Raw genomic sequence first — 27,020 nt, 5'->3', positions numbered from 1 at the left:
AAACTCAAAGCATCTCCTTGCTGCAGAAGAGCACTGTACAGCCTGTGCCAAAAAATGAGTCACAGGAACAAATGAGAACATACATACTCAGCATTACAGACTGTGAATGGAAGACTACTTGTTATTTGTGGGCTTTTAAAAGCATTTTCTGGTATCTGTGTGAAAGCAAACTCATTTTGTTGTTACAGCTTATGATCCCGTTGACTTTGTATTTTGTATGAAGACACTATCTCTGCCCCAGCGTATTAGGATTCAGCTTTATTGATGTGGTCATATAGTCGATGATTTATTAAATGTGCTGAAGGCATAGGATGTTGTTATAATATGTTTGATTTTATAATAAATTCAAAAAACCTTGATTTTAAATAAACAAGCCGTTATTTCCTCAGTTAGAGGACATAAATTAACCACTTTTATCTCTTGATGCTGGGACACAAATGTAGTATAGGAAATAAAAAAAAGCAATGTATCTTTGAGGATAAAGTATTTAAATTTCAATGATTTTGCTATATTGAGCATTTTCATAAATGTAGCTAGTAAGTTTGGATGTCTTGGTAGTACGGATTTTCAACTCTTGCATAATTTTTCTAATTAGTAGAAATGCTTGAGGAAGATTTGCTTTGTGGCTTCTTCACTAAAATGGAACACGAAAATGTGTTAACAGGTAAAATGAAATCTTCAAGAATAATGGAACGAGGGTTCAGACCGTGGATGTGAGATGCTGGCATTGTGCCCTTGCTCTGCCAGCGTGGTCTGAAATGATGCAAACATCAGCTACGTAGCAGTGCAGAACATGTGAAGGAGAAAGAGCAGCCTTTGTTAAGCTTACAGGAGAAATAAGCAGCCCAAAGAGCAACACACTGCACTTCCCTTTTCCTGGATCCAACAGAGTAAATCTTGCTCATGTGAATGTAGGTCAGATATTACCCTGATTATTTTTTTTCTTACAAATACATACCCAGGGGACTTATTTTTACAAACATCTGCATGTTACAAAACATGCACCATCTTATTTGAGGTCAGCTTTCATGATGAAAAGTGCCTGTGGACCTTTAAATAGATTTACCACAAAATTTAAACTTTTCTATTTAAAAGGGTTATAGTGCTGCTCTTCTCATGATAAAACTAATTTGCTCTATATTGTTCAAGTATTAGACTTGAATTATGACTGCCTGTGTTTGTCAGCAGTATATAAATACATACTCCTCTTGCACAGAAAGAGGTTCCTACCCTAAGGCGTGTTTTTAATTTATGCAGACAAGAAACCTGGGGAGATGGTAGGCAGAAACAGCTAGGGGACATCTGTCAGTCTGGAAAATAGAAAGTCCTGTGAAAAATGAATTGCAAGGATGGGTTTAAAGGGAGGTAAGGAGAGTTCCTTGACATCTGCTCGGTTGCTCCATGGAGAGTTTTTGGGGAGCACAGAGTAGGATTCACATAGTAGAAAGGACAAAACAAAAACAAGGAACAAACAGAAACAAGGAACAGACTTGCATGTAGGAAGATGCGGTGTTTGTTTAGGCAGCTCTCGGAAAACTGGTGATTCTGTGGGAATGTGTATTGTGTTCAGAATGGCCCCAAGGAGCGTGGTGTTAGCCACATGATACAACACTGTCGAAATACGAAATACAGCTGACATGTTTGATTTGGCAACAGTTTTTATCAGGTGTCCTCCTGGTTGTTTTCCTACAGGTGTTTGCTTACGATCACTGCTTTTGGTCTATGGATGAATCTGTCAAAGAAAAATATGCAGGTAATAATTACTGTAGCTTTGTGCTTGTTGTCTTCAAGTGTGAATTATCTAATTAAAATACAGTATTTGCTACAGGGCACAGACCATATGGCATGAAGTGCCTCCCCCTATATGAGTGCTTGTTGTCAAAAGAAAAAGGAAACCTTTCAATCATTCCTGTTTCTCTTCCCTAAAGACGATAATAGCAATAGACATTGCTACCTGTTTGCAGTGTAGGAAACTGAGAAATCCATCACAATAACGGGTTACTCATATTTATTTCTTTATTTAAAATACTGTTCCAAGTCCATAATTTTAAAAACATCAGATCCTTTTCAGGATTTGAGGAACATTGCTATGTGTAATTTCATGTTTCACAGTGCTGATGGGAGCTTGGCATCATATTAGAATTTAATAATGGAGTATTAAAAAAAGCCTAATTTAATATAGGGGTATTTGAATTCATATGGTCTGTTGAGGATAGGTAATATACATTTAATTTTAATTAAAATGTTTTCTGTGTATTATTAGGACATTTTGGCAAATAGTTATGGTAAAATGTGAAATGTATTTGGACTTATTACTCTTGTGGTCTGTTCCTTTCATATTCTTTATCTTTTAAATTTGGGAATCAGTTAAGCTTGTTTCCATTTAAAAAAAAAATCGCAAAAATAAAAATATGCATATGCTTCTAGATTTTAATTTCTCTAACAAATAACTAATGAATAGTAATTTAATGAGGAACTGAGAAAAATGTGAGGCTTTCAGCCATACAATTTACATCAGAAGGTAATTTTTTTGTTTCTCAAACTAATGGAGGCACGTATATCACTTATATTATGGTCTGTTACATGTTGGAAGTGCTTTGTCTAAAAACATTCCACTGTTCTTAGCTGGGCACAACTATTAGTAATTTTGATAAGGAATTTTGCATGTGTAAAATTTTGAGTAGACTTGGATGTAAAGATATGGACTTCAGTCAATGAGAGAGGAAAAGTTTTCAGAAGCATTAACATATTTTAGAGGACTTCTCAGTCCATTAAGTTCTGCCATGTCTTGTTCAGACTTTAGTTCTTCTGCTTGTAAAAGAAGTTCTAAAAATAGAGGTTATGTTTAAATAGATGATACCCAAATATATTAAGGATTTCTTCCTCTGCTTGGAAGAGGAGCCAAAAGGCTGTTTCTACAGATTTAGTTCAATTACAAAAGAAGTGATAGGCCCTATATTTTGCTAATGCATATCTTACAGTATCTCTCACATAGTTACGATTCTTACTCTGCAAAAATCTCCTTGTGGTATTATTTAGTATCTTATACATATGCAGTAAAATTGCCTAGTGCTCTACTAATTGCCCTAGATTAAAATCAACTGACAGTTGTTAAAACATACAGGTTGAGTGGATTTTGAGGTGGTGTCATTCACCAGTGGATTAAATTCTGCAGTTGGCAGTAGATTTTATGCTGATAAAACTTCTGAGTTGTTTGGTTGATAGGATGTTGTTTTAAGCACATACAGGTATATGCATGATAATCACAGCTTCTGATTTTTACAGTAGCATAAAACTGGAGCACGTCTGCTGGCTGATGGACCTTCTCCTACAGGGGGAGCAAATACCGGATGCTATTTAGGCAACAACAGGAGGAAAACGCTAACTGCTTTTACACAATTATTGGAGAATCCAAATCAAGGGGAAAATACCTCTTGCTTTGCTACAATGTTAGCTTTTGTGTTTTATTTCTTAGGTCAAGATGTTGTTTTCAAGTGCCTTGGAGAAAATATTCTTCAGAATGCCTTTGAAGGCTATAATGCTTGCATCTTTGCCTATGGGCAAACTGGTAAGTCCTTTCTGGACTTTTTTATTGAAGCAAAAGGCGTTATGTTCTGACTGGAGACTCTTTCATGGCTGTTGTGACATTGTTTTGGGAAAAATGCCTTTTAATGTAGATAAGAAATGTTTTTCTCTTTTGTAACGTTAGATACGAGGCGGACAGGATGAGAAATAGGATTTTGTGTGTTGCTGCTGGCTGCCCTTATTTCTCACACTTTAGATTATCATCTTTGGAATGACCATGATCATCCTTGAGTTCAGTGCATCATTAATAGTTTCTGCCTCTGCAGTTAGAATAATCTTTAATCGTCATTTTAAATGTAATGTGTGAAAATGATTATGCTTGTGCAACTGATTTTTCTCAGTGTGGCACATATGTGGGTGTCAGTGGGTTGTCATCCTACAGTAAAACCGTCTATCTGAAAAAGTCTTTGCTGTCAGTTTGAACTAAACTTTGTTTACTTTTCCTTTTAATTACATTGTCTTGGTTACTTTGAAGTAGAAAACTGCACAAATGTCTTTCATTGAAATTCCAAATTCTTTTTTTTTACCTCTTCTCTCTGTTTCCTGTCCGTGTTTCCACATGCATGTACACTAATCATAGATTCCCTCACACAGGATCTGGAAAATCATACACAATGATGGGTACTGCTGACCAGCCTGGATTAATCCCTAGACTTTGCAGTGGACTCTTTGAAAGAGCACAGAAGGAAGAAAATGAAGAGCAGAGCTTCAAGGTGGAGGTATCCTATATGGAGATATACAATGAGAAAGTCAGAGATCTTCTTGACCCAAAAGGGTAAGTAATTCATGTGTCAACAGTACAGCAATATGTTGTCTTACAGTCTTCCTTGCCATAACCCATTTGCCTTAATGGATCCCATCTAAGGCATTTGCTTAGGATGGCTCTTGCTTCTTCCTGATCTTGGTATCCTTTCATTTTTAATCAAAATAAAGTAATAGGACTAAAAGCTTGGAGTAAGCTCACCCTAATGCTAGCTTTTATGAAGTGTCTATGTCAGCATTTTACATGTAGGCATACGGCTTTTTCGTTTGCATTATAGTCCTTGTTGTGTGCTTTATTATGGTACTTGTAAGACCATCGTGTTTGAGAACTGTCAGTGATAAACTGACTTTCTATGAATGTTGTCTTCAGTCAGTCACGTGCTTATAAATAACTTTTTTCTTCCCCAACCAGAAGCCGTCAGACATTAAAAGTTAGAGAACACAGTGTTTATGGCCCCTATGTAGATGGCCTATCCAAACTAGCTGTTGCTAGCTACAAGGTAAGGATCAATTTTATGAAAGGTTTGGGGTAATATCCTGAGCACTGGGGGTAGTGTCCCTTCAGCAGGACAAAATTATGAAGCTACTCCTAATTGTCATGGTAGTAATATGGATTTTAGAGCAAGAGAGCTGTAGGATTGTTTTCAATTGTAATCACCGAGGAGAACAGGATTAAGAGTAGAAACTCATCTTCGTCCTGTACTGTTGAATAATTCTGGAAGTAATTCAACTATTTAATGAAACAGCTTTCCTCCCAAACTTAAGAGTGTACACTGTATCCATGAGAAAGCATTCTGTGATCAATTACAGAACCAGGATTTAGCAGAGGCAGGCTTTCACCACATTTGTCACTTTTTGGCTGTCATGCTATTGCCTAGTAATTTCACATACCAGTAGCCCACAGGCACACTGGAATTACAAAGTAATGGTTGTTTACAAGGCAAATACTTGAGAACATTGCATGAAACTTGCTTGCTGGATAGTGAATGTTTGTATATGTGTTCACAAAATGCCCTAATTTTTAAGAAGCATTAATGTACTGTGGGAGAAATGAGTAAACGTGGAATGGAATTCTGTCATCTTAAGCAAAACATGAAAATGGTGCAATCCTTCCTCTTACAGTTTCTCCAGGTATTAATCTACCTTTTTGGTGGTTTCTGTTAAGACAAAAGACATTGCATGCTTTTCCTTTATGTGTTGCCCAGCAGCTTTGTGTAACACATACATTTGACAGAGTCAAAATGCTCTGTGGTCATCTTTTGCTTGATTGTTTTTTGGATTTTTTTAGCATCATTCAGCTAGAGCCCAAGACTCTGAAGTTTTAACTATTTTACAGGATTACTCTAAAACCCTGAAGCAGGAGAGATGCCTATTTCTCAAGTATCACAACCTAACATATCAGAGGCCTTTATAAGCTCTTTTATGTAGGAAGAAAATAATGACCCATTCAGTGTGGTTCTGTTTAGAAAACTGGACCTTATATCAGCATTGCAGTTTTCAAGAATATGTTTGATAGCTGGGGCTAAAACGTTACAGTGTTCGAACACAAATTGCTGTTTCCTCACTTCTTTCTTTCCTTTTGAGTATTGCTATATGCAGCCAGGTGCATGATTTTTGATGATGGTTTAATATCTAGGTAGAGGTAACGGATGAATGTATCACAGCATTATGTAATTGCTAGCCCTTAAAAGGGGGATCACAACATTTTTTTTTTCTTGCATTTTATGAATAAACAGTGGGGAAATGCTTGCTTGTACCTTGTGAGACTGCTTCAGTAGATAATTGAAAAGAATGTTAATTCAGATATGCTTATGGCTGGGAAATTGTATCTAGGATATTGAGTCCTTGATGTCTGAGGGCAACAAATCTCGAACAGTGGCTGCAACCAACATGAATGAGGAGAGCAGTCGGTCCCATGCAGTCTTCAAGATTATCCTCACCCACACACTTTATGATGTACAATCAGGGGTAAGTAAACCAAGTTACGAGGTCCAAATGTTAAAGCAAGAGATGCCTCCAAGCGTGATATATTTCATAGACTTACAGAAATGTTGGTTGGAAGGGACCTCGGGATGTCATTTGCTCCAGTCTCCTGCCTTTGTGCACTGCTAGCACTGCATCAAGTTAGCTGTGGCTGTGTCTGGCAAAGGCCTTATGATGCTCATGTACCCCAGTGTAGGGAAATGAATTTTAACAGGTTTATAAGTGAAATGTGTTTCTTGAAGTGGAAAGCAAAAATGCAGGCCCCACATTGTAGCAGACCTGCTTGGAGGGTGCCAGATCTCCTAATCCTAGAATCTGAACTAAATATACCCTTCTTTTTAAGCAACAGTGTGTAGTATAGACTTGGAGCAGAAACTAAAGATATAATATGTAGAATTAAAATAGACGAATGCCTGAGGATACATCTGGAAATCTCCTTCAAGGAGTTATTTCATGCAAATATGTATAAATTATGAACTTTATAAAACAGAAAATTTCACAAATTTTTCGTTGTACAACATTAATATTATCATGTACATATATTAAATCTCTAAAAGACATTTAAATGTGGAAGTATTTTTCTTTACATTTCCTTATATGTAAATACTCCTTGGAGGGCCATGTGAAATGCATTTCTGTTAATATTATTTAGGCCCTCACAGAAAATGGTGATAAACTAAAATTTAAATAGATCTCCCATACCAGAACTCTTTAAACTTTGTTGGTAGATTCTGTACTTGGACAGTTCTTCAGTGTCTTCAGAGCCTTGGAGAAATTGTGGGTGTCTGCAGAACAAATCTAAGGCGTGTATATACCTAAATATTGAATACAATGTGAAGCATAATGAGCACTTGGACTTTTTTCCTCTTCATTTCTCAGTCTTTACCAATCTTCTTATCCAAACAATTTTCTTTGTACTTTATTTGGATATTTTTTCCCTTTGTGCTTCAAATCAGCAGTCATACTGTGCTAAATTCCTTGATTTGCCATAGTTTGTTATTCCGTTTTTGCTGTGGCATACTTACTATACATATATTTTGTGTGGTCACAGTTGGCCTGAACGCAAGGTGGTAGTTCTGATTGTCTGTCTTTTTCTGTATCTTCCACTCACCACTGTGTGTTTCTGGAACAGAATTCTCTGTTTTCCCATCTGCTTGTCCTTTCAGTCCTGGAAATGACATGTTTCAGTATGGCCTGATAATCCCACTATATTTTGAGAGGCTTAGAGTAACATTTTTGAAAGCATATTGATTCTATCCTGTTCATTTAGGGGAATGTAGCATTTAGCATCTCAGTATCACAGCTGCAAAAGTTGTAGATGCTGCAGAAGACTGTGATGTGAGCAAACTGTTCTCAAACACAATTAGCTCTTCAGTTTCAAATTGACATATGAAATTCATGGAGTGATTCCAAATGTAATTTTGGGTCAAATGAGGTAAAAGGATTTGTAATAAAATCTGTTACCAGTTTAAATACTTGCATGGCTTGGATCGCTTTCTAGGAGGCTGTTAAGGATAAAGAAGAGTTTGCAGTTTAAATAATTTTCATGAATTATAACATGCTTCTTGTCATGTTCATTCTTAGTCTGAAAAACAGAAGAAACTTGATATAAAATGTGAAATTTTCACTTTTTTCAAGTGAAACTTGAACACTGAGACTGTTTTCAAGGTGGGATTGTAAACCCTGTGTGTTTGTAACTCCTTGGCCTGTACTTACGTCTCCATTTTTCATGGTTTAACATTTTATTAATGTGCCCTGTGTACCTCTCCTCTGGAGAATTCTGAGATGTCTTGAAGATATTAGTGTATCTGACTTCACTTCAAATCCTCCTATTATTGCTAAAGCAGCAGCTAATGAGTTAACACAGGGTACCGTTCAAGTCCCACGACTTTCAAAGGAGTTGGAAAGCTGCAGTCTACACCAAGAAATGAAGCTTGGTTCTTGGTAGAAAGTATGTCAAACTGCGTAACTGAGTAAACTAACAGTAACTGTTCTCTTGTTCCTTCTGCAGACCTCAGGTGAGAAGGTAGGCAAGCTGAGTCTGGTGGATTTAGCAGGTAGTGAAAGGGCAACTAAGACTGGTGCTGCAGGAGACAGGCTGAAAGAAGGAAGCAATATTAACAAGTAAGACTGATTATTTCTTTTCCTTTTCTCATTGGTACAATCATGACTGCTAAATAGAGCATACTTGTAAAATAGAATAAAGTCAATATAGCCTTTGTAGACAATTTTCTCCTTCCCTTCTCTCTGCTTCTCTTTCTGTCAAACAGTACTCTTAGATGGTTGAATGAAATCTCTGCCTATTTAAAATGATTGGCATTTTTCGTTCTGTACTTGTGTTCCTGCATCTACTACATAATTGCATGATGAAGAGGTGATTATTAAGGCTGAAAGCGTATGTGAAAACAAGGAGTAGAGCTTTTGCGAGAAAAGAATGATCAAAACTGTTCTAGGAACTTTTTCCCTGGAGCTCATTTTTGGAGAGAAAGTCACTGTCTAAATATGCATTTGACTTATTAATATTTACACTTGGTAATGGCTGATTGTTTTCTCTGTGCAGATCCCTCACAACACTTGGACTGGTTATTTCTGCCCTGGCAGATCAGGCTGCTGGCAAGAACAAGAACAAATTTGTTCCTTATCGTGATTCTGTGCTCACTTGGTTACTTAAAGTAAGTACTCTGCTCTTGTTTTTTTAAAGAAAAGTAGAAGCAAGTAAAAGGGAAGAGTCCCAATCCATGAAATAAAATACTGGGGTTTTGCCTCATTTTGTGATTTTGGTATTAACCATAGCTGTCTTTGGAAAATTAATGGGATGTAAACCATTACTATCTTTACAGACTAAATATGTTCACTGTCCACTGTCTTCTGCTGACCTGTAGTGGCCTAAAAAATAAGAAACTTTTTTTTTTTTTTTTTTATTTACAAAAGAAGGCGTTATCTGTCATGGGTCAGTTTACATACAGCTTCACATACAACCTTGGGGCTAGTTGAAGTTGGCCTATTGCCACATGCAACTGTGAATTTTACATACTGGCGTGGTTAGCTTTGAAGAATTGATTAAGATTATTACCTTTTCCTAATTGTCTAATATATTTGTTAATATACTCTACTTTGTGTCAGTAGAGTATAATTGCAGAGCATTATGCCATTTACAGTCTGAGGAACAGGTCAGAAGGCTTTATATATCACATGAATGTGAAATGAGCAGTTAAATAATTTTCTGTACTGCATAGGATTCTTTGGTATTAGTTTGGGGGAAAATAAGACTGTATCATGATGGCACTTGGATGAAGACCTGTAAGGTCTAAATGAAAAAACAACTTGTTAAATATGAGTTTTATGTATGTTGAATTAAAGGGCAATTTGTTTTTAGTGTTCTTCCCACTTCCTAGTTTCAATGGCCATAAAGCATGGTAGCCTGATGACAAAAAATCTTGAGAATGCAAATTTGATTTTAGGTGTAGATGTTACCTGGATTTTTTCCTGTTCTCTTAATGAGTGGCAAGGACAAAGGTAGCCACTTTTATTTGTAAAAAGCTTGCCTGCAAGTAAAGGTTGCTTGCCTTTAATTAACTTGCCTGGTACAGCCTAAGTGGTCTTGGTTGACTGGGATTTTGAAGGATTACTGAATTAGATGTTATATGTAGATTATTTCAGTTTTGTTTTTGTAACCTGTCATTTCGTTAAATTTTTTCCCTTTCACATTTGATTGCCAGGATGTTTCGTAACCTTGTCTCATAGAAATACTAACTTTATCAAGTTTATTTTTTTTTCCTTTATGCTCTGTTTTATTGTATCAACAAGCAACAAAGATATTTGTTAGTAGAAAGATATAATCTCGGCAAACCCCTGATTTTTAACACCACCAGCCTTTTTTTGTCCTCTTACTTTTGTAGGTACTCTGGCTAGACTTTTGTTGACTTGAGAACTTTGCTTTGCTTCCTAGCCATTTTTAGCATTTTTTTTTAGACATTCTTTGAATTTGACTTCCCTAGGACTTAACTGCATATGTGGAAAGAAAAAGAAAAAGTTACTTGCAGGTTATACAGAGGTGTGGAGATTAAAAAAGATATTTTCCTTAAGGAGATTTGAAAACAGAGTTGATTTCAATGCTTAAGTACACTAAAATACCTACTCATGTAACCCCTTGACACCACAAATCTTCATCTTTCGCAGTGCTGTCTTTTAACAAACCTTTTAGCATGACTACTGTGATAGGATTTACCTCTTCTTCCCAGTATAAACATCACAGATGCTGGGCATCAAATGGTACAGTCATGAGAGCTACATAAAAATCAGAATGGTGTAACAGAAATAGTGTCTGTGCTTTTCTACAGTAAAATAAATCCTCTTATCACAGTGTTCCTTACAATAAGACTTCAGTGTTTAAATAAATTTTTGCCTCAATATATTTACTCTGAGTTTTTACTGTAATTAAACAAGGTATTTTTGGCTTCGCAAAGACGGGAACAAAACCAGCATGCAGCTTGCTTCTGTTGGCTCCAGTGGCATGTGTGCTTGGGTTCCTGATGTGGCTGTAGTAGTCCGATCAGAGTGGAAATTTTCCTAACGAATTTCTAGTGTTGTTAGAGTTAGTTATGCTGTTCCATTTCTAAACAAATCCAACAAGCAGACTGAAATTCCTGTTTAGCACCTGTCTGATGCATTGTAGCTACAATGACGATGGCCGTACACAGCACTTGCTTTAGCTCATAAATAGAAGTGCACTTTTGTTCTGCCTTCTTTCAGGCAAACCTCTTTTGTGTCTTTAACATCCAGCTCTGTAAGTGCAAAGAAAAGGTTTGGAGCTTTTGGATTTTTTACAAACTAGCTCATTGAAGAGAAGCTTTATTTTGAAAAGGGAAATTTTAAACATTTTTTAAATTAAAGATCAAAGGAGGGATTTATTTATTTAGAGAGGCCCGTTTGTAGAAGCTGTGAGATGGTGGGCTATCTTTCTCGCTAGCTTTCAGCTTTTGATTATGATGCCAAAGTGGAGTGGATGTGTTCTAACACTAAGGAGTATCTGTCATACAGGGTCTCTCCCCAAATGTGAGAAACCAGTACAGTTCAGGAGAGCTCGAGATCTAACGCTTTAATTTTTTTGAGGTTCTTTAGATGAAACTACCAGGTGAAAAATATTACTGCAAGAAGAGCTTGAAGAGTGGCATCGGGTTATGTGTAGGAAGCAAAATAGCTTGTCAATGCTTTGACTTCTTGGTTTTATCAAATTGTATTGGCACAAACATCTTGCTTTCCCAATTTAATCAGAAGACCTGCATGTGTTACTGATGGCTGCTATTAAAAATATAATTTCTGATCTCTACATTTTAAGTTGTTTTCACAATAATCTTGGTGCTAGAGACTAGTTTAGTCTTAGAAATAACTAAACTTACTTATTTCCACCCCGTGTCTGTATCACATGCAAGCCCAGCCTTTCCAGCGTAATTTGCAGATGCTGTCTTCACTAATGAGAGGCCTGCTTACTGTTCGTCTACCTTACTTGCTTACCATTAAAGAAACCAGTGGAATCAGCACAAGCAGTTTTATACATGAAAGTTTATCAGACAGTCTGGCATTGGGCTTTGAATAGCTACAGTACAAGAGGAACTTTGCCCAGCTTAGAATGGGTGTATTGTGAATTACGGTGTATCACTGTAACAGCGTTCTCAGCTGCCTGTAGAGCAGAGTTGCAATTCAAATCATGAATTAATCCTATTTTGGAGCTAATTAGTGCAGCGAAGGTGATTTCCGAAGTGCAAACTGTTCAGGTTTGATTTGGAAGGGGAGTACCTGGCCAGCCCTCTGATAAACTTCATCTTTTTATGCAGAACAGGGATTGCAGTTGCAGAGTGTCATTCCTAATTTTTGAAAATCCTTGATGGACTGAAGAAAAATCTTGGCTTCTGTAGAGCCAGAAATACCATTGAATGAGTCATGTGCTTTTGTTAGTTGTTTTAAAGTTTTCAGTAGATGCTTTGGAAAAACACCGCTGTTTTACAGGGTGGGTCCTCCCAAGCCATGTATTTATTGGAGTAAATATTGTCTGGTCCTCAAACAACAAAAAAGAAATCACACTGGTATCAGTCAGAAAGCTGTTCTTTTCAATTGACTTCTTTATAAATACTCTCACCTGCAAGTGCTAGTCATGCTGGTGTACCTCATTGTGCTGAATGCTATAGAAATGAAATTATATTCTCTTCCCAAAGACCTGGCAGCCCTTTTGCCTGACTGGAGACAGCAGAGTGCTACCAATGCAGCAGCACAGCAACATCAGTCTGTATGGTCAATGCTTGTCTGACCACCAAAGCAGCCAGACTGCTGTCAAACTATTTTAGGCATCATGCAGCAAAAAAGGGAGTCTTAAGGAAGTACTTAAAGGGGTGGTTTAATGATTGCTAGGGAAAACTATGTGTGTGCTTTGTAATTGAAATGGTTAGACAAGCAGCTAATGTAGTCAGATTGTTCTAATGGCAATGCCTGACCTAGATTTCATGGGTTATTGAAGATGAAAGTTAATAGCATGGTTTGTTTCAGAAAGGCATGTTGGGTAAAAAACCAACCAAAAAACCCCAACCAAACAAAAATAAAGATGTGCTGCAAGATTTAAACCAGAATGCTTTATCTTTTAGACTGGCCAAAATTGTAAACCACAATTTTATGATCGGTAGAAACATTGAACACTTCCTTCCCTCCCTCCTTCCTTCCTTCCCCCACTCCCCTGACACTCTGCCTTGCAGGAATGTGGTTTCACGCCCTTCTTCTCTGTCAATCAAATTCCAAAAGGGTAATTTCTTACATAACTCGATTTAGATTTGTGAGCTGTGTAATTGGGGGGAAGGGAAGGGCCCCATTCTGAAACATTTAGAAGAATAAACTGTATTATTTATGAGGAGACCTTGAAGTAATTGAAATTAGGTACTTATTGGAGACATCTTGTTTCCAGTCTTTAAAATAAAATATTCTGATTTCATCATGATTTTTCCTGAGCTCCTTCAATAGTATCTGAGACATTTAATGCTAAAGTGCTTATATTTCTGGTTTATAAACCTAAGCAGAAAAAAATAGAAGTAAACCTCTGAAGCCCTTATTAGGCACCATAAAGCCCAAAAAAGGGACTGTTTTCACTCCTGTTTACAGTAAAACTGATTCTGAAAGCCAAGAATGACATTTCCTAAATGTGCTTAGAAAAGAAAAAAAAAAGATTGACAATAACAACTTTTCTTGATTTACATAGCTTAAAATATTAATTTTGAACTAAGGGGCTCTGATAAAAATGTTTCTGTTATTAGTTGCCCCCATCTACTCCCAGCCCTAGGTGATTATTCACTGCCTAAGTTCATTGACTGGGTAAAATGAAAGAAACCTTCTGTTTTAATTTTATAACCTCTCACTCTTCCCAGGATAGCCTTGGTGGTAACAGCAAGACCGCCATGGTAGCAACAGTAAGCCCAGCGGCAGACAACTATGATGAGACCCTTTCAACACTGAGGTATGCAGACCGAGCCAAGAACATTGTTAATCATGCGGTGGTGAATGAAGACCCCAACGCTCGCATTATTCGGGAGCTCCGTGAGGAAGTGGAGAAGCTGCGAGAACAGCTCACAAAAGCAGAGGTACAAATTTTAGTCTCCACCAGCCAGTAAGTCCTGTAAACGCCATTGTCACAGCTTTCTTACCGGGCTTTCAAAAAGGAATGCCACAAAGAATTACTGCGTGGTATCTATGAGAAATCTCCCTTTGTAGCACTTTCCATTTTTCTGCATGTCAGTCTTGAAGCACGGGTGGAAACATGAGAGACCAGGTTCTGTTTGAACACCTTGTTGAGCAATCCTGTTGGTTTGTTTTGGGGTTTTTTTGTTGGTTTTTTTTTTTTTTTTATTGTGAGATACAGAGCAAGAGGACATGGAGACAGGAATAGGGGTGGAGTCTTAACATTATGTGGTTTATAGGCAGAGCTTTGCCAGCGTATTTTAAGAATTCAATGTGGCTACATCCTGTGAGATGTGAATTCAGTTAAATAATGCTTACTTACTTGCTTACAAGCTTTAACTGTTCTCAGTCTCTTACAGGCACTGGACAATATTAGGAATATCTGCCTAGCTGCCTCACTGAAATTGTGAAAGGAGCATTGTGTAAATGTTAGGTGAAGGCCAAAACTAGCATAATTCTGAGTTCTGCTCTGAAATGTGGCAAAACAATGGCAATATAATCAGTCTGGTTTGCAATTCCAAAAACTAATGATCTCATGAGGTATGCAGGGAATACTGGCTGTGATATTAGAAATGACTAGTGAATTTTGGACTGTTCTTATTTGAGCTGCCTGATATGCTAAGCATCCAATAATCATATAGCAATTTCTTCAAGGTATCTCAAGTTAAATATCTAAAAATTCCTCTAAAATAGGAACCAGACTTAACAGTACTCTGAAAGAGATAAGTACTCCCTATTTGTGTCATTTTGCATTAATGCCAAAATAACGGCAGCTTTCCAAAGTAATGAAGTAGTGTTTGCTAAACATGAGTAATAAATACTTCCTTCCCCAAGTACTAAAATCCCACCCTAGTTGTCATCTCAGTGACATTGACAAAGAGCATGGAAAAAACGGTGTGGTTTGCTATTAAGAAGCTACACACAGTAAAGGTCAAAACCCACATTCATTGTCTGGTACTCCTTTCAGTTTATTACATTTGTAGCCCATCTAATTGTTCTAACAGAAATGTGCACAAATAACTTATTTTTAAGTGAACAAAACCATTGATCCTTTATGACAGCGAGGTTTCATTTTCAAAGCTCATTTCCAGATATAGAGGTGACCAAGTTGTGGTTTTGTTTTGGTTTTATTCCTTTTGGTGTCAGTATACTTTTCTCCTTAAACAGCCAAGGCACAACAGAACTTGACAGTTTACTTCCCTGCTCCCTGCCCCCAGAGAGTAAGGCATTATCCTCTTTTCCCCTTCTCTTTTTTAATCCATGCATTTTGATCTTTTCTTGTTAAAATTAATATTGTGTGGTTTAATTTGGCTGTGCCAAGACCACCAGCCTGTCCTTCCTAAGCTGGAAATTTAAACTAACTGCTTTCAGCAGAGAAGCACACCTGCTTAGTCTGGGGTGAATCTAGGCCCATATATCTTTTGTTTTTGTAAGTGTTGTAGGGAGTGAGGAGAATTACCTAGCTCATTTTACAGTGTTGAAACGTGAGAATGTTAAGTAATTTTCACCCAGGTCAAAATAAATGGACAAACAAAACTCAGACCTTCAGAATAACTGGGCTTCATCTTCCTGTCCCTGCGCCATAACGGCCAGTGCCTTTGCATCTATCATGTTTTATCGGTCATAATAAACCTTTGTCCTGCAGATTGCCTTGGCTTTGCTTTCCTTCCTGGGTGGAACTCATGTTCCCTTTGACTATTTAGGTATTTGAACTAGAAAAGACTGCACAGGACACATCAGCTGACAGTTGTGTCTTGAGGCAGAGGAAACTCCTGTCTTAAAACAGGATTTTCCACTGCTGGCACTTGCTCCTTGTCTTGAACGAAGTGCCGTGTAATGATGCCACTCTGATTTGGATTCCTGTGAGGAGTTTTGGTTTTGTGGTAAGGGATTATCTGATGGAGAACAATGCTTGCATTGTTTAATTGGCATTGCATAAATACCTAGCAGCCAAAAACATTTTCATCTTGTTAGCAGTGATGAAATAATGACATAAGGAAGTCCACAGGCTTCCTGTTCAAGGCAGTAGAAGAGGAATATGCTAGTACCAAGACTGGAGGCTGTAAATACATGTAGTATAAAAATGCTGATGTCCTTTCAATTTTGGGAGGATCTGATGGGTGCGGGGGGGCAGTATCTTCTTATTCTCAAGTTAGTCCTTGGGCAGAACATGGGCTTTTGACTGTTTCACAAAACAAAATTAGAGCTGTGATGCATTAGCAAGAAAATTGAATTCTGGTATATGGAAGCACATTGTAAGGCTTCTTTTGATATCCACTCTGCAAAATGCATATGCAGAGGGGGATAATCGGAACACCTCGGATGCCTTCATATTTGCTGTTGAAAGAAAATATCACACCCATTAGGCCGTATCAAAAAGAACAATAAATATATTTTGGTGGCATGGCAGTTTAAGTGACTGAGATGTTAAGTGCCATTTTGAGGAAACGACAGCTGAGCGGATGGTGGCTGGCCAGATCAGCAGTATCTTGAGAAAGAAGATTGGTTTAGATATGAGTCATTTGGGATACTCGTATTGGTATAGAAATGAGATTAGTTTGCGTTTGAATATCTCTGTGCAAATCTGCCAGTACCATGTAATTGCTTTGCACTGAAGTGTATAAACTCCACTTTAGCATCTGTACTTGAAACTAATTAAACTAACTTTTTGATGGATTTTGCTTTTATATGCAATATGTATTTTAAAAAACGCTTTACTTACTGATAAGTGTGCCTTGGAAAATGAGTAAAGTTATGTTTCTTTTGTTCCCCATCTGTGTGACAGCGATGTGAAACAAACAAAGCACAACAAGCTTCCTTGTTTTATCTGCTTTTATTTCTGCAGGCTATGAAATCACCAGAATTAAAAGAACGATTGGAGGAATCAGAAAAGTTGATTCAGGAAATGACTGTGACCTGGGAAGAAAAATTAAGAAAAACTGAGGAGATAGCACAGGTTTGTTGCTCTCTTCCCCCGCTTCCATGTCCTATGAAAAATAGGTTTGTTTAATTTGTCAGTTCATAGAGATTGTCTGAATCTCTCCCCACATTTATGGGTAAGTAGGTCAAGCTTACTGCCCTTTTCAAAAGCTTCACTTAATTCCTGTGATATCTGGGTGCCTCCCAGATTACCGTTCCAGTGACAATAATAAATTGTCTGTGTATGCAAATGGAGATGTTATTTAGAAAAATAATACTCCATGGATGAGAGGATTACAGGGATTTTATATTCTTCAGACAGTAAAATTTTCGTTTGTGATGGAGGGTCGAACATAGAGAGTGTTAAATGCAAGGTTATGTGGAGTGCCCCAATACAGAAGGCAAAGGACATTCATAATATTAAAAAATAGAGCTGTTCAGGATCCCTGTGTGTTTTAATACTTCTTAATCTGATATTTAGAGCCTCAGACCGTAATTAATAGAGTATGATGGTTATGCTGAAAAATTGTGCAGGTCACCATGATTATTGCATGACACTTCCAATTCTTACCACACAAATGCTGATGTACATATTTGCAGTGGGGAGCTTTTGAGGGGGATGACTACTGAAAGGTGATGAATAGCATGTAATAAATAAGGAGAAAATGGAGCCTCCGATACAAAGCCCTCTTGTAGATGACACAATCGGAATAGACTGTGTTGACTTTAGTTTAAAGATCCATTGTAAGAAGTGCTGCTTGTGACTATGAGGGCTTCCTGGCTTCCAGTGCAGATTTGTACCATGGATTTTCCTCCCTGTGTATAAGGGTGGAAAAAAAAACCACACCACACATTAAAAAATTTCTGCTCTCATCCTGCACAATAGTTTCTAGGCATAGAAACTCTGAGTGTGTGTTTGAAAACACCAGAGTCATAGGCTCAATGCTATAGACTAAATCTGCCTTGACATTTGCATATAGCTGCTTGCTTTAGCTCTCCCTCTTTGTCTCTAAATTCCCAGCCTGTTACGATGTTTTGGAGCAGGGAGTTTCATGAACCCTTGCAGCTGTAGAAGAAGTGGGTTGCTTGGGTTTTTTTTCCCCTGAGGAGGGATAGGGACTAATGTTTGTGTAGTATAAAACTGTTTCAGGACTACTTGGAAGCCAGCAGAAGGAACCTTCAGACCTTTTTGGTAGGTGTGGTGGGTTGACGCTGGCTGGATGCCAGGTGCCCACCAAGCCACTCTGTCACTGTCCTCTTCAGCTGGACTGGGGGAGAAAAACACAACGAAAAGCTTGTGGGTTGAGATGAGGACAGGGAGGTCACACACCAGTCACCGTCACAGGCAAAAGCGACTTGACTAAGGGAAATTAATTTAATTTATTGACAATCAAAATCAGAGTAGTAATAAGTAATAAAGAAATAAAGAAACCCTCCCACCACCCCTCCCTTCTTCCTGGGCTCAACCTCACTCCTGATTTCCCTCCCTCCTCCCCCTGGGTGCCACTGGGGAATGGGGCTGGGCCTGGGCTCAGTCCCACACACACTGTCCCTGCCGCTTCTGCCCCCCATGGGGAGGGTCCTCACCCCCTGCCCGGCCCCAGGGGGATCCCCCTGTGGGCAGCCCCTGCCCCGGGGGTCCTCCCCAGGCTGCGTGGGGGGAGCTGCCTGGCTGGGGGCTCCCCACGGGCTGGGGGCACGGCCTGCCCGGCCGGGGGCTCCCCACAGGCTGGGGGAGCCTCTGCTGCGGCGCCTGGAGCCCCCCGGCCTCCCCCTGCCCTGGCCTGGGGGGCTGCAGGGCCGCGGCTCCCACCTGTGCTCACTCCTCTCTCCGGTCCCACCTGCAAAGGGGGTTTTTCCCCTTACCCCAGGGGCGCTCCCACCATCGCTGGTGGGTCAGCCCTTGGCTCCATCTTGGAGCCGGCCGGCATCGGCTCCATCGGACACGGGGGAAGCTTCCAGCAGCTTCTCACAGAAGCCACCCCTGTACCCCCCGCTGCCAAAACCTGGCCACGCACACCCAGCGCAGTAGGTTTAGGCAGGTCCAAGGTTAAAGGCGTTTGTATCAAGTGATGTTATTTCTGGCCAGCATCCACCAACACCTGTAAGTCAAACTGTAGCAGCGTAGGCAGGTAGGATGGACAGGTAATTGTAAATCTTTGAGGAAAGGATGATTTGTCATAAAGAATGAGGGCTGTTGAAGAGGCAGCTTGTAGATGTTTGTAGACATGGAGTGCCAGTAAGGGTTAAAAGCCTTAAAGACTAGCTATGTGAATAGGCAATTTTTCATGCTTTCAGTGTGTATTTGACATACTTTTAATGTATTTTGAATATTAATTAACATTAGGTCTTGAGAAAAAGTTAACAGAAACTGGCTCATTTTATTTAAGTTAATCCTATGAGATTTAGACTGTGGCCCAAGTCATCCTTTGGGCAACATGTTCTTTATCTCCATAGATAGCAAGGAATTATGTGAAATTTGGAGCCTGGCACTGATGATCGGAAGAGAGATCTTTGACATCACACTGGAGTTTTTCCTCTGTTCTTTGTTCTCTCTCTCTCACACACACACACCATTTCCTTATTGAGGATGTTATGTAGGTTTTGTAAGTGTGTGGGGAGACAGGACAGAGAAAATCAAGAGCAAGTTGTGCTTGCTATTCTTTACCATTTTAATCTTGATTAGACCTGGTACAACTCTAGTGCTGAACAGAGAATTATACTGAATGGTATGACGTACAGTGTTTTTAATTACAAAACAAACTGGTAGGTAAAGGTCAGAACCTTAATAAATGTTCCAGCATTATTCCAACATAATCTCTGCTAATTTTAATTTTTTAAAGTCTCGGCATCACAGGCAGTGTAGGTCTCTTGCATTTTTTAACTTACTTGTTTTACCCTCCCCTGTTTCTGCTTCCTCGTAGTAATTCTGAGAAGCCTCCCATGTTTATTTTTTAAATTTTGTTTGCTGTTGTGGATAATGAGTCTCATTTGAGTTTCTGTATGATCCTGGGAACAATCCTCAACATTTCTGTCTTAATGTGTTTTGTAGAAGAATCCCTTTCTGTTTGTAAGTCAGAAATGTTTAATGTTCTTCTTTCACTGCTCTAGCCTTCACCCAAACACTTCCCTTTGAAAGATGTACATTTTTGCACAGTAATGCTTTGTTGTTGAATTCTATGAAGTCTATTGACAAGAACAAAACACCATCCAAAATGCTACTATTCTTGTTCAGCAGGAAGCGTTCTTTGCTTTACTTAAATAGCAGGTTGCCAGTTTTTTGTCATTTTGATTGCTCTGGAATAAAAGATAGACATGGAGCTTGACTTGGCAGGGATTTAACTTAACTTGTTGCATTTTAGCTCAAAAGAGAAAATAAAGGGCTCTCAAGATGTCTTTGTGGTAGCATTTTGCTGTTCCAGTGAGGTCATGGAGAAGCTCCTACAGTAGTTCAGTGTGCTGCTCTCAGCTGTTTTCATTTTCCACTAGGAAGATGCAACTGTGTGAGACGATAGCACGTAGCCCTCCGAGACCAGAGGTGGAAGAACAAGAGAAATTACAGATACCCTGATCAAAGCTTGAGATAACTAAGGCTTTTGTGTCTATTGTTTTGTGTCTATTGCAGAAGAAAAGAGTTACCTTTTTCAGAAGCAGCAGTCCATCGTTTTGTCTTGTGGCTTTTGCAGATAGGAGTGCATTTCCGAAGGGCTGTACATCATTCAGCTTAATTTTGATGGCTACTCTCTTGCAGGAGCGTCAGAAACAGTTGGAAAGCCTTGGCATATCTCTTCAGTCTTCTGGAATAAAAGTTGGGGATAATAAGTGCTTCCTGGTTAATTTGAATGCAGATCCAGCTCTCAATGAACTCCTGGTGTACTATTTAAAGGTAAAAATAAATACTGAGATACATACATATATAAATATATCTAAAATAAAATCATTTAAAAAAATTTTCTAGAAATAGAAATAGGCCTCTAATGCCATTGGCACAGGTGACATATCTAAGATAAAGCATTCTTTGATGTTCACTGCTTCATTATAAATAATGAGTGCAACGGTTTTATTTCAGATTTAATTCTTCATAGCAGAGGGAGGTTTGAGGATTTTTTTGTTTTGTTTTTTGAAAGAAATTTAGAGGTGCTCTCTTTGAGAAACTGTCTCCTGTTTTGCAATAGTTTTTATTTATTTATTTATTTATCTACCTATCTATTTATTTATTTATTTATTGCAATTGGGTTTTTGTAGTTTGGTTTTGTATTTCGGTTTTGGTGGGGCGTGTGGGGTTTTTTTTTTTAATGCCAACTTTCAAAAGGTTGTACCCAGAAAATTATTTTATATAGAGATTGGGAATATCAGTAGTCGGCTTGCTTCTACGTGTGTAGTCCAAATTCTGACTACTGTTTTCAGTTTATAAAATAAATTTTTATTCCTCTTCATGCAACTTGCCAGGAGTGAAAATCAAGTTCTGTTCTGCCTTAGCACTTCTGCTGATGTGCAGTCCCCTTATGTTTAACTGATATTAAATGTAAAACACATGATGGGACTTTTGGACTCTGCACTGAAACATTTGGGTAGTTTAGTTTAACAAACTGTAGATGTGACCTGGAGTCAGGAGGAAAAATGAGGAACAACCATTTTTAAGTCACATTTCAGAGTACAAGTTCTAAAAATCTAGCAGGGTAAGAACATCAGTCTGAACTTCACATGAAATCATTCTCTTCTCTTTGAAGTCATTGGTAGTAAGTCTCAAAACAGCCACAAAATTAGCAACTGGGTTGAAAGATGGTTTTGGTGTAGTTGGTCTTAGGAAATAGGTGATCCTCTTAGATCAGTCATAGTTGCTCTGTGATATCTCAATGAAAGCAAAGGAAAGAACTTTTTCAATATTGTATCTGCTGAAAAACATTAAAAAGGACAGAAGAGAGCTGAGGTTTTGGGAGAAGAATTGAATCCTTTCCAGGTGCCTTGCACATAGGTGTCCAGAGTGTGACTCAAGCTGCTAAATCAGCCTTGACACAGAGAGCTATTGAAGCAGAGCCAACTTCTGTGGTGTTATTGTGAACATGTGGCAAGAGTATGCTGAAGCCAAAGCCTGCTCAGAAAACAGGCCTTGGCACATCAGTAGCAGCAGAAAAGTCTCAGATGGTATGGTGCTATTTTCCTTTTCTAGAAAAAAACCCTTTGCATGGGGTAGGTTTTGTGTGTTTCAGTTAGTCTTTAATTATTATTTTTTTAATAACACAGATTTGTTTTATTGGTTGAGAATTTTGGTGTAGAGATCCCTGTGCTTTGAAATCCTTTCAATAAAATTACTTACACCTCTTTTGCTAAAACCCTGAAATTAAACTCTTGCTTCTCAGAGTAAATATCTTGCCCATGTTTTCTTCAATTCTAAGCTGCATATGTAATAGATCTTAAAAGTACTGAAGAACAACTTGATCTGACTTACCTAAACTATTGTATCTGTTCCTCAAAACTTGCTTAGAGGTGCCTAAAAAAGAAATGGATTAATTGGGGCATGTGCAGAGTGATCCTTTGCCAAATCCCTCCTGCCTCGAGTACTGCAGGAATTTACTAAGCTGTTGGATGATCTAGGTGGAACCTGCGTAATAGCCATGGATTTAACCACTGTGAACCTGTCTTAATTCCTCTTTGAACTCCTTTATACTTTTGGCTTCTACAACATCCCAAGGCACTGAATTTTCCACAATTAAATTATAGAAACCTCTTCATCTTCGGATTTAACTGTTGCCTGTAAACTTTCCTGAGTGCTCCCTACTTCTTACTGTAAGACAAAGCAAGGATTTGCTTCCATTGTTTCATTCTCCCTCCTAAGGGAAGTATTGAGCAGCTTCCAAATTTTGGAACTAGATGACAAGATAAAGCCAGAAGGAGAATGGATGAGTTAGAACTACTGAACTTTTGCAATCCATTGCTAACATCTGAATTAATTTTCCCCAGGAACACACATTAATAGGTTCAGACAACTCTCAAGATATCCAGCTGTGTGGAATGGGAATTCTTCCTGAACACTGCATTATAGACATCACCCCAGAAGGACAGGTTATATTAACACCTCAAAAAAATACTAGGTAAAGGAATAAAATACAGCTCCAGTTGTGTAATAATTGTAGTTTTATCTAATATTTTATGATTAGTGGTGCAAAAAGATAATTAGAAAATTAACTTTTCTATGTATTCTGAAGTAAGAAAATTCTTCTTCTTGTATCCTGCTTTTCCTTCTTTTTTTTTTTTTTTTTTGTCATCTACCCCTCTGTCAACTCATGTCTTTTGTTCTAAAGAGATTTCTCTCAGTGATGGTGTTTGTAGTCTAAGTTTTCAAAGAGAGGATAAGTAAATTGCATATGCTTTCAGCAAGTAGATAGTCACTGATTTGCAGCTGTGTAGATGTAACTATCAAAATTTGAATTAATTTTCTAGGAAATCTGTTGATATGCAAAGAGCTGCTGAAGCATTTATTGTTTTATTTGATTAAGTAGCAGTGCTTGAAAGCAGATGGTATATTCAAATTGATCACAAAATGACATGCATCATCAGCATCTCTGATAATTTATTGTTAGATACACAAAATTCAACAATTTCACGTTTACCCTGATTTGTAGTTGATCCTGCTTTGAGCAGGAGATTGGTGACATCCTGAGATTCCCTTCAAATTTGAGTTATCCTGCGATCCTATTTCAGGCTGAATGTGACTCTGAAATAAAAGTAGTTTCTGATTATTATAATTGGTTTATTGTCTTTAAACTATTTATATAGCAAAGGTCTCTGATGTCTTATTTTATGTCTGTATTTCACAGTAGTGTGAAAAGTGTTTATTTCCAGTGGCATCTTTTTTCAGGCCCCTCGTTTTTTAAGCTCTAATTATACTCCCCAGATCTAGCTGTCCATAAGCTTGAAGAATAAAAGAAGCTGAGTTTGAAGTGTTTATGAAACAGCACAAGGTAGATAGTGAAGTTTCTGGGGATATTTAGCCTCTTTGGAATCCATAAACCTGTTTACCTACCTTAACTAGTTACAATAAAGAAAGTAGCACTGGGGAAAAAAGCTAAGCCTCGTATACATGCGTTTGCTTTAGATTTTTGCCTTTTGACAGGACATTTGTAAATGGTTCTGCTGTGGCATGTCCTATCCAGCTACATCATGGAGACAGAATACTGTGGGGAAACAACCACTTCTTCAGGTACAAAAGATATTAAAGAAATCCTAAGTTTGCACCAACTTTGTTTTATCTTAAGGTGTAAGGAAAGATGTCAGTGGAGCGTTCAACCTGCAGGAGGAGGTGATTTCTTTTTCATAGGGATTATGAAGGCAATGCTGATGATTGACTGTTCATGAATGCTAAATGTTATAGCAACTGTGTGTGATTTTAATTTCAGAGCACTGGGTTGGCTTCTTGCATTTGCAAGGGACTGTAACCTTGCTGATGAGAACGTTGCTGTAGTTATCAGTACTATTATCTCACTGAAGAGATTTAGTTTTTGAGCTGGTAACTTTAATGTGCTCTGGTACCACATTAATACTAAGTACTTCCTCTTCCATGGTGAAAATACTACACCTAAGCTTTGTCTTGGATAGGTTGCCTTTTGGATTTTGAAGATAAGGTGTTAGATTTTTGACCTATGTTTTATAGTGATCTGGGTCTTACAAGGTCACTGTAAGGCTCTCTGTTCCCTGGAGTTCCAGCTCCAGCCATACCTACAAACTTCCTGTATCAGACAGGTAGATGTCTTCTGTGAAAGACAATATTCATGAAACTCTCTGGCTGGTCTGAAATACTTTAAAGATCAGTGGATTTAAATGATAACCTAAAACTTATTTGTTTTCTTTCATGCTTGAAGGAAGAATCCACATAAGAAGTGGGATATAATTTCATTATTGCCTCTAAGTTATTTGGATATGAGATGCCTGAAAAAATTCTTGGTTGTCTAAATTATATGATTAGTAGGTAGTATCAGGTACTCTCTATTGTTAAGAGCGCAGAATGAATCAGTTAATTTACCTTCAGCTCCCCTGTTTACCCTGAGGAAAAGTACTCTCACAGGAGATCAACAAATTTTGAAAGGGAAAAATCTACTGATTTGGATAATCTTCTTAATTTTAATAATCTTTGAAAGCAACCCTTTGTTTCAGAGTTGAGTAATTAATAGTTCTTCAAAAATTTTCCTTTTATTTAAAGGCTGAATTTACCAAAGAAAAAAAAGAAGACAGATCATGAGGATGAAGAACGAGACAACTCTATGAAGTGCAGTAATAGTGTTGAGCAGCTGGACATAGATGGAGATAATTCCAGTGAAGTGTCTAGTGAGATTAACTTCAGCTATGAATATGCTCAGATGGAAGTTACTATGAAGGCACTTGGTAGTAATGGTAAGAAGCAACAGAAATTATTGGGAGTATGTACAGAATGTGTGGTTACATCTTCAGGGACTCTTAGCCAGACTTTTCCCCTTATAACTTCCTAGTGGAGAATTTTTCTTGTGAATGACTCACCATAGCTATTTTTGCACTTGAGGGGGAAACAAAACATTGCAGATTGGTTTTTTTGGCAGTTCTTGATGAAAGAAAAGCCAAAACTGGAATATTGGTGGAACTGCAGCCTCAAATCAAAGTGTTTTCACTTTGTTGTTTATTTTTCTTGTGTTATATCTCACTCAGGCATTAATTATAGTGATTTCTGTCTCTGAAACAAAGTTCTTTAGTTTTTGTGGTCTTACATAGCTGTCCCAGAATGGCATTATTTTGGGAGATAGGAGGAAGTTTTTTGGAAGAATGGAAGAAAGCTTGGTCTTCCCCTTTTCTCAGTTTTTTTAAATCATCCATCCAATCTGTTCTGTGGATGTTTATTTTGCTCCACAGTTCAGCAGATTTTTTAAATATGCATTACAAGATATAATCACTTCCTCCTTTTATATGATAACTGTATTTACTGTCTGGAATGTTCCTTACCATGGATTTCAGTGGCTACTGCAGGCCCTAATGTGGATAACTGCAGAAATAGAATGGGGAAAGGAAGTACCAAATCATAGTAATTTGTGCCTTGCTCAAGAGCATGCAGCAGATCTGTAGCAGACCGTGCGAAAGATCTCAGATTTCAGAGTCCCCCATCTCTGTCCCATATTCATTACATGAGTGTTGCCATTTAATTTTGAGGTTACCAGGTATTTGACACCCCAGAAGTACTAGCTTCTTTATTTTCTGCTTAGATCCAATGCAGTCAATCTTGCAAAGCCTGGAGCAGCAGCATGAAGAGGAGAAGAGATCTGCGCTTGAACGACAAAGACTGATGTATGAACACGAACTGGAGCAACTACGAAGGCGATTGTCACCAGAGAAACAGCATTTCCGCAGCATGGACAGGTTCTCCTTTCATTCTCCCAGCGCTCAGCAGCGCTTACGGCAGTGGGCAGAGGAGAGGTGGGTAATCAGATCTGACCATCAGGAGCGTTCATTTAAATTTCTTCAATGTTAATGAATTTTGCAAGTTTTTAATTGCATTGCACGCTTCTACCGAATTTCTGAAAGGACTCCTGGAGGGAGGGGATTGGGGAGAACACGGCAAAAATAGTTTAAGAACAATCAGACCTGTAATGCTAGAAAAGATGAGAAAGAATGAGTGCCTCCTTTGTTAAGGAGAAACTATCCTTATCAGATTTGACTAAAGATGAGGTGATTGGAAGAAATTTTGGGACTTCTGTATGAATTTATTCTTCTGTGGATCATGACTTGGCTGTTTGGATGGTTGTTTTTCCTCTTGACTCACATCCATCTGCTTATCTGGGCAGGTCCTGGCAACCAGGAGAGTGCAGAAACAGAAAGGAGTAAGAGAATGATATAAAGAATTTTGATCTAAAGCATTAGAAAACTGTTTGATAACCACAGAGGGGCCACTGTCCTCTTTGCCTCTTCCTAGGCAATTGCACTGAGGTTATTTACTTCAGTCTCTAAATGATCATTTCCAGTATTACTGTCAAAAGGAGCAGCTGCAGGATGAAGAGGAAACTTACCCTAAAACAATGAGCATGGTAAAGACATTG

General features: G+C 38.2%; 1 protein-coding gene across 5 annotated transcripts in view; it reads left to right on the top strand.

Moving 5' to 3' along the window:
* The window catches only part of KIF13B (kinesin family member 13B), a 133,161-nt gene that overhangs the window by 51,652 nt on the left and 54,489 nt on the right, over positions 1-27,020 (top strand). For all 5 annotated transcript variants that reach the window (XM_037391370.1, XM_037391368.1, XM_037391369.1 and 2 more), the window contains exons 4-17: positions 1,693-1,753; positions 3,476-3,568; positions 4,180-4,360; positions 4,760-4,847; positions 6,181-6,315; positions 8,342-8,454; positions 8,891-9,002; positions 13,737-13,949; positions 16,892-17,002; positions 20,717-20,851; positions 22,927-23,057; positions 24,080-24,166; positions 25,163-25,353; positions 26,190-26,400. In XM_037391370.1, coding sequence (XP_037247267.1) covers positions 1,693-1,753; positions 3,476-3,568; positions 4,180-4,360; positions 4,760-4,847; positions 6,181-6,315; positions 8,342-8,454; positions 8,891-9,002; positions 13,737-13,949; positions 16,892-17,002; positions 20,717-20,851; positions 22,927-23,057; positions 24,080-24,166; positions 25,163-25,353; positions 26,190-26,400 — 1,862 coding nt within the window. The remainder of the gene's footprint in view (positions 1-1,692; positions 1,754-3,475; positions 3,569-4,179; positions 4,361-4,759; positions 4,848-6,180; positions 6,316-8,341; positions 8,455-8,890; positions 9,003-13,736; positions 13,950-16,891; positions 17,003-20,716; positions 20,852-22,926; positions 23,058-24,079; positions 24,167-25,162; positions 25,354-26,189; positions 26,401-27,020) is intronic.

This window comes from Falco rusticolus, chromosome 6 (genome assembly GCF_015220075.1).
Source record: "Falco rusticolus isolate bFalRus1 chromosome 6, bFalRus1.pri, whole genome shotgun sequence".
Classification (NCBI taxonomy): Eukaryota; Metazoa; Chordata; class Aves; order Falconiformes; family Falconidae; genus Falco; species Falco rusticolus.
This window is presented reverse-complemented; position numbering and strand designations above follow the sequence as displayed.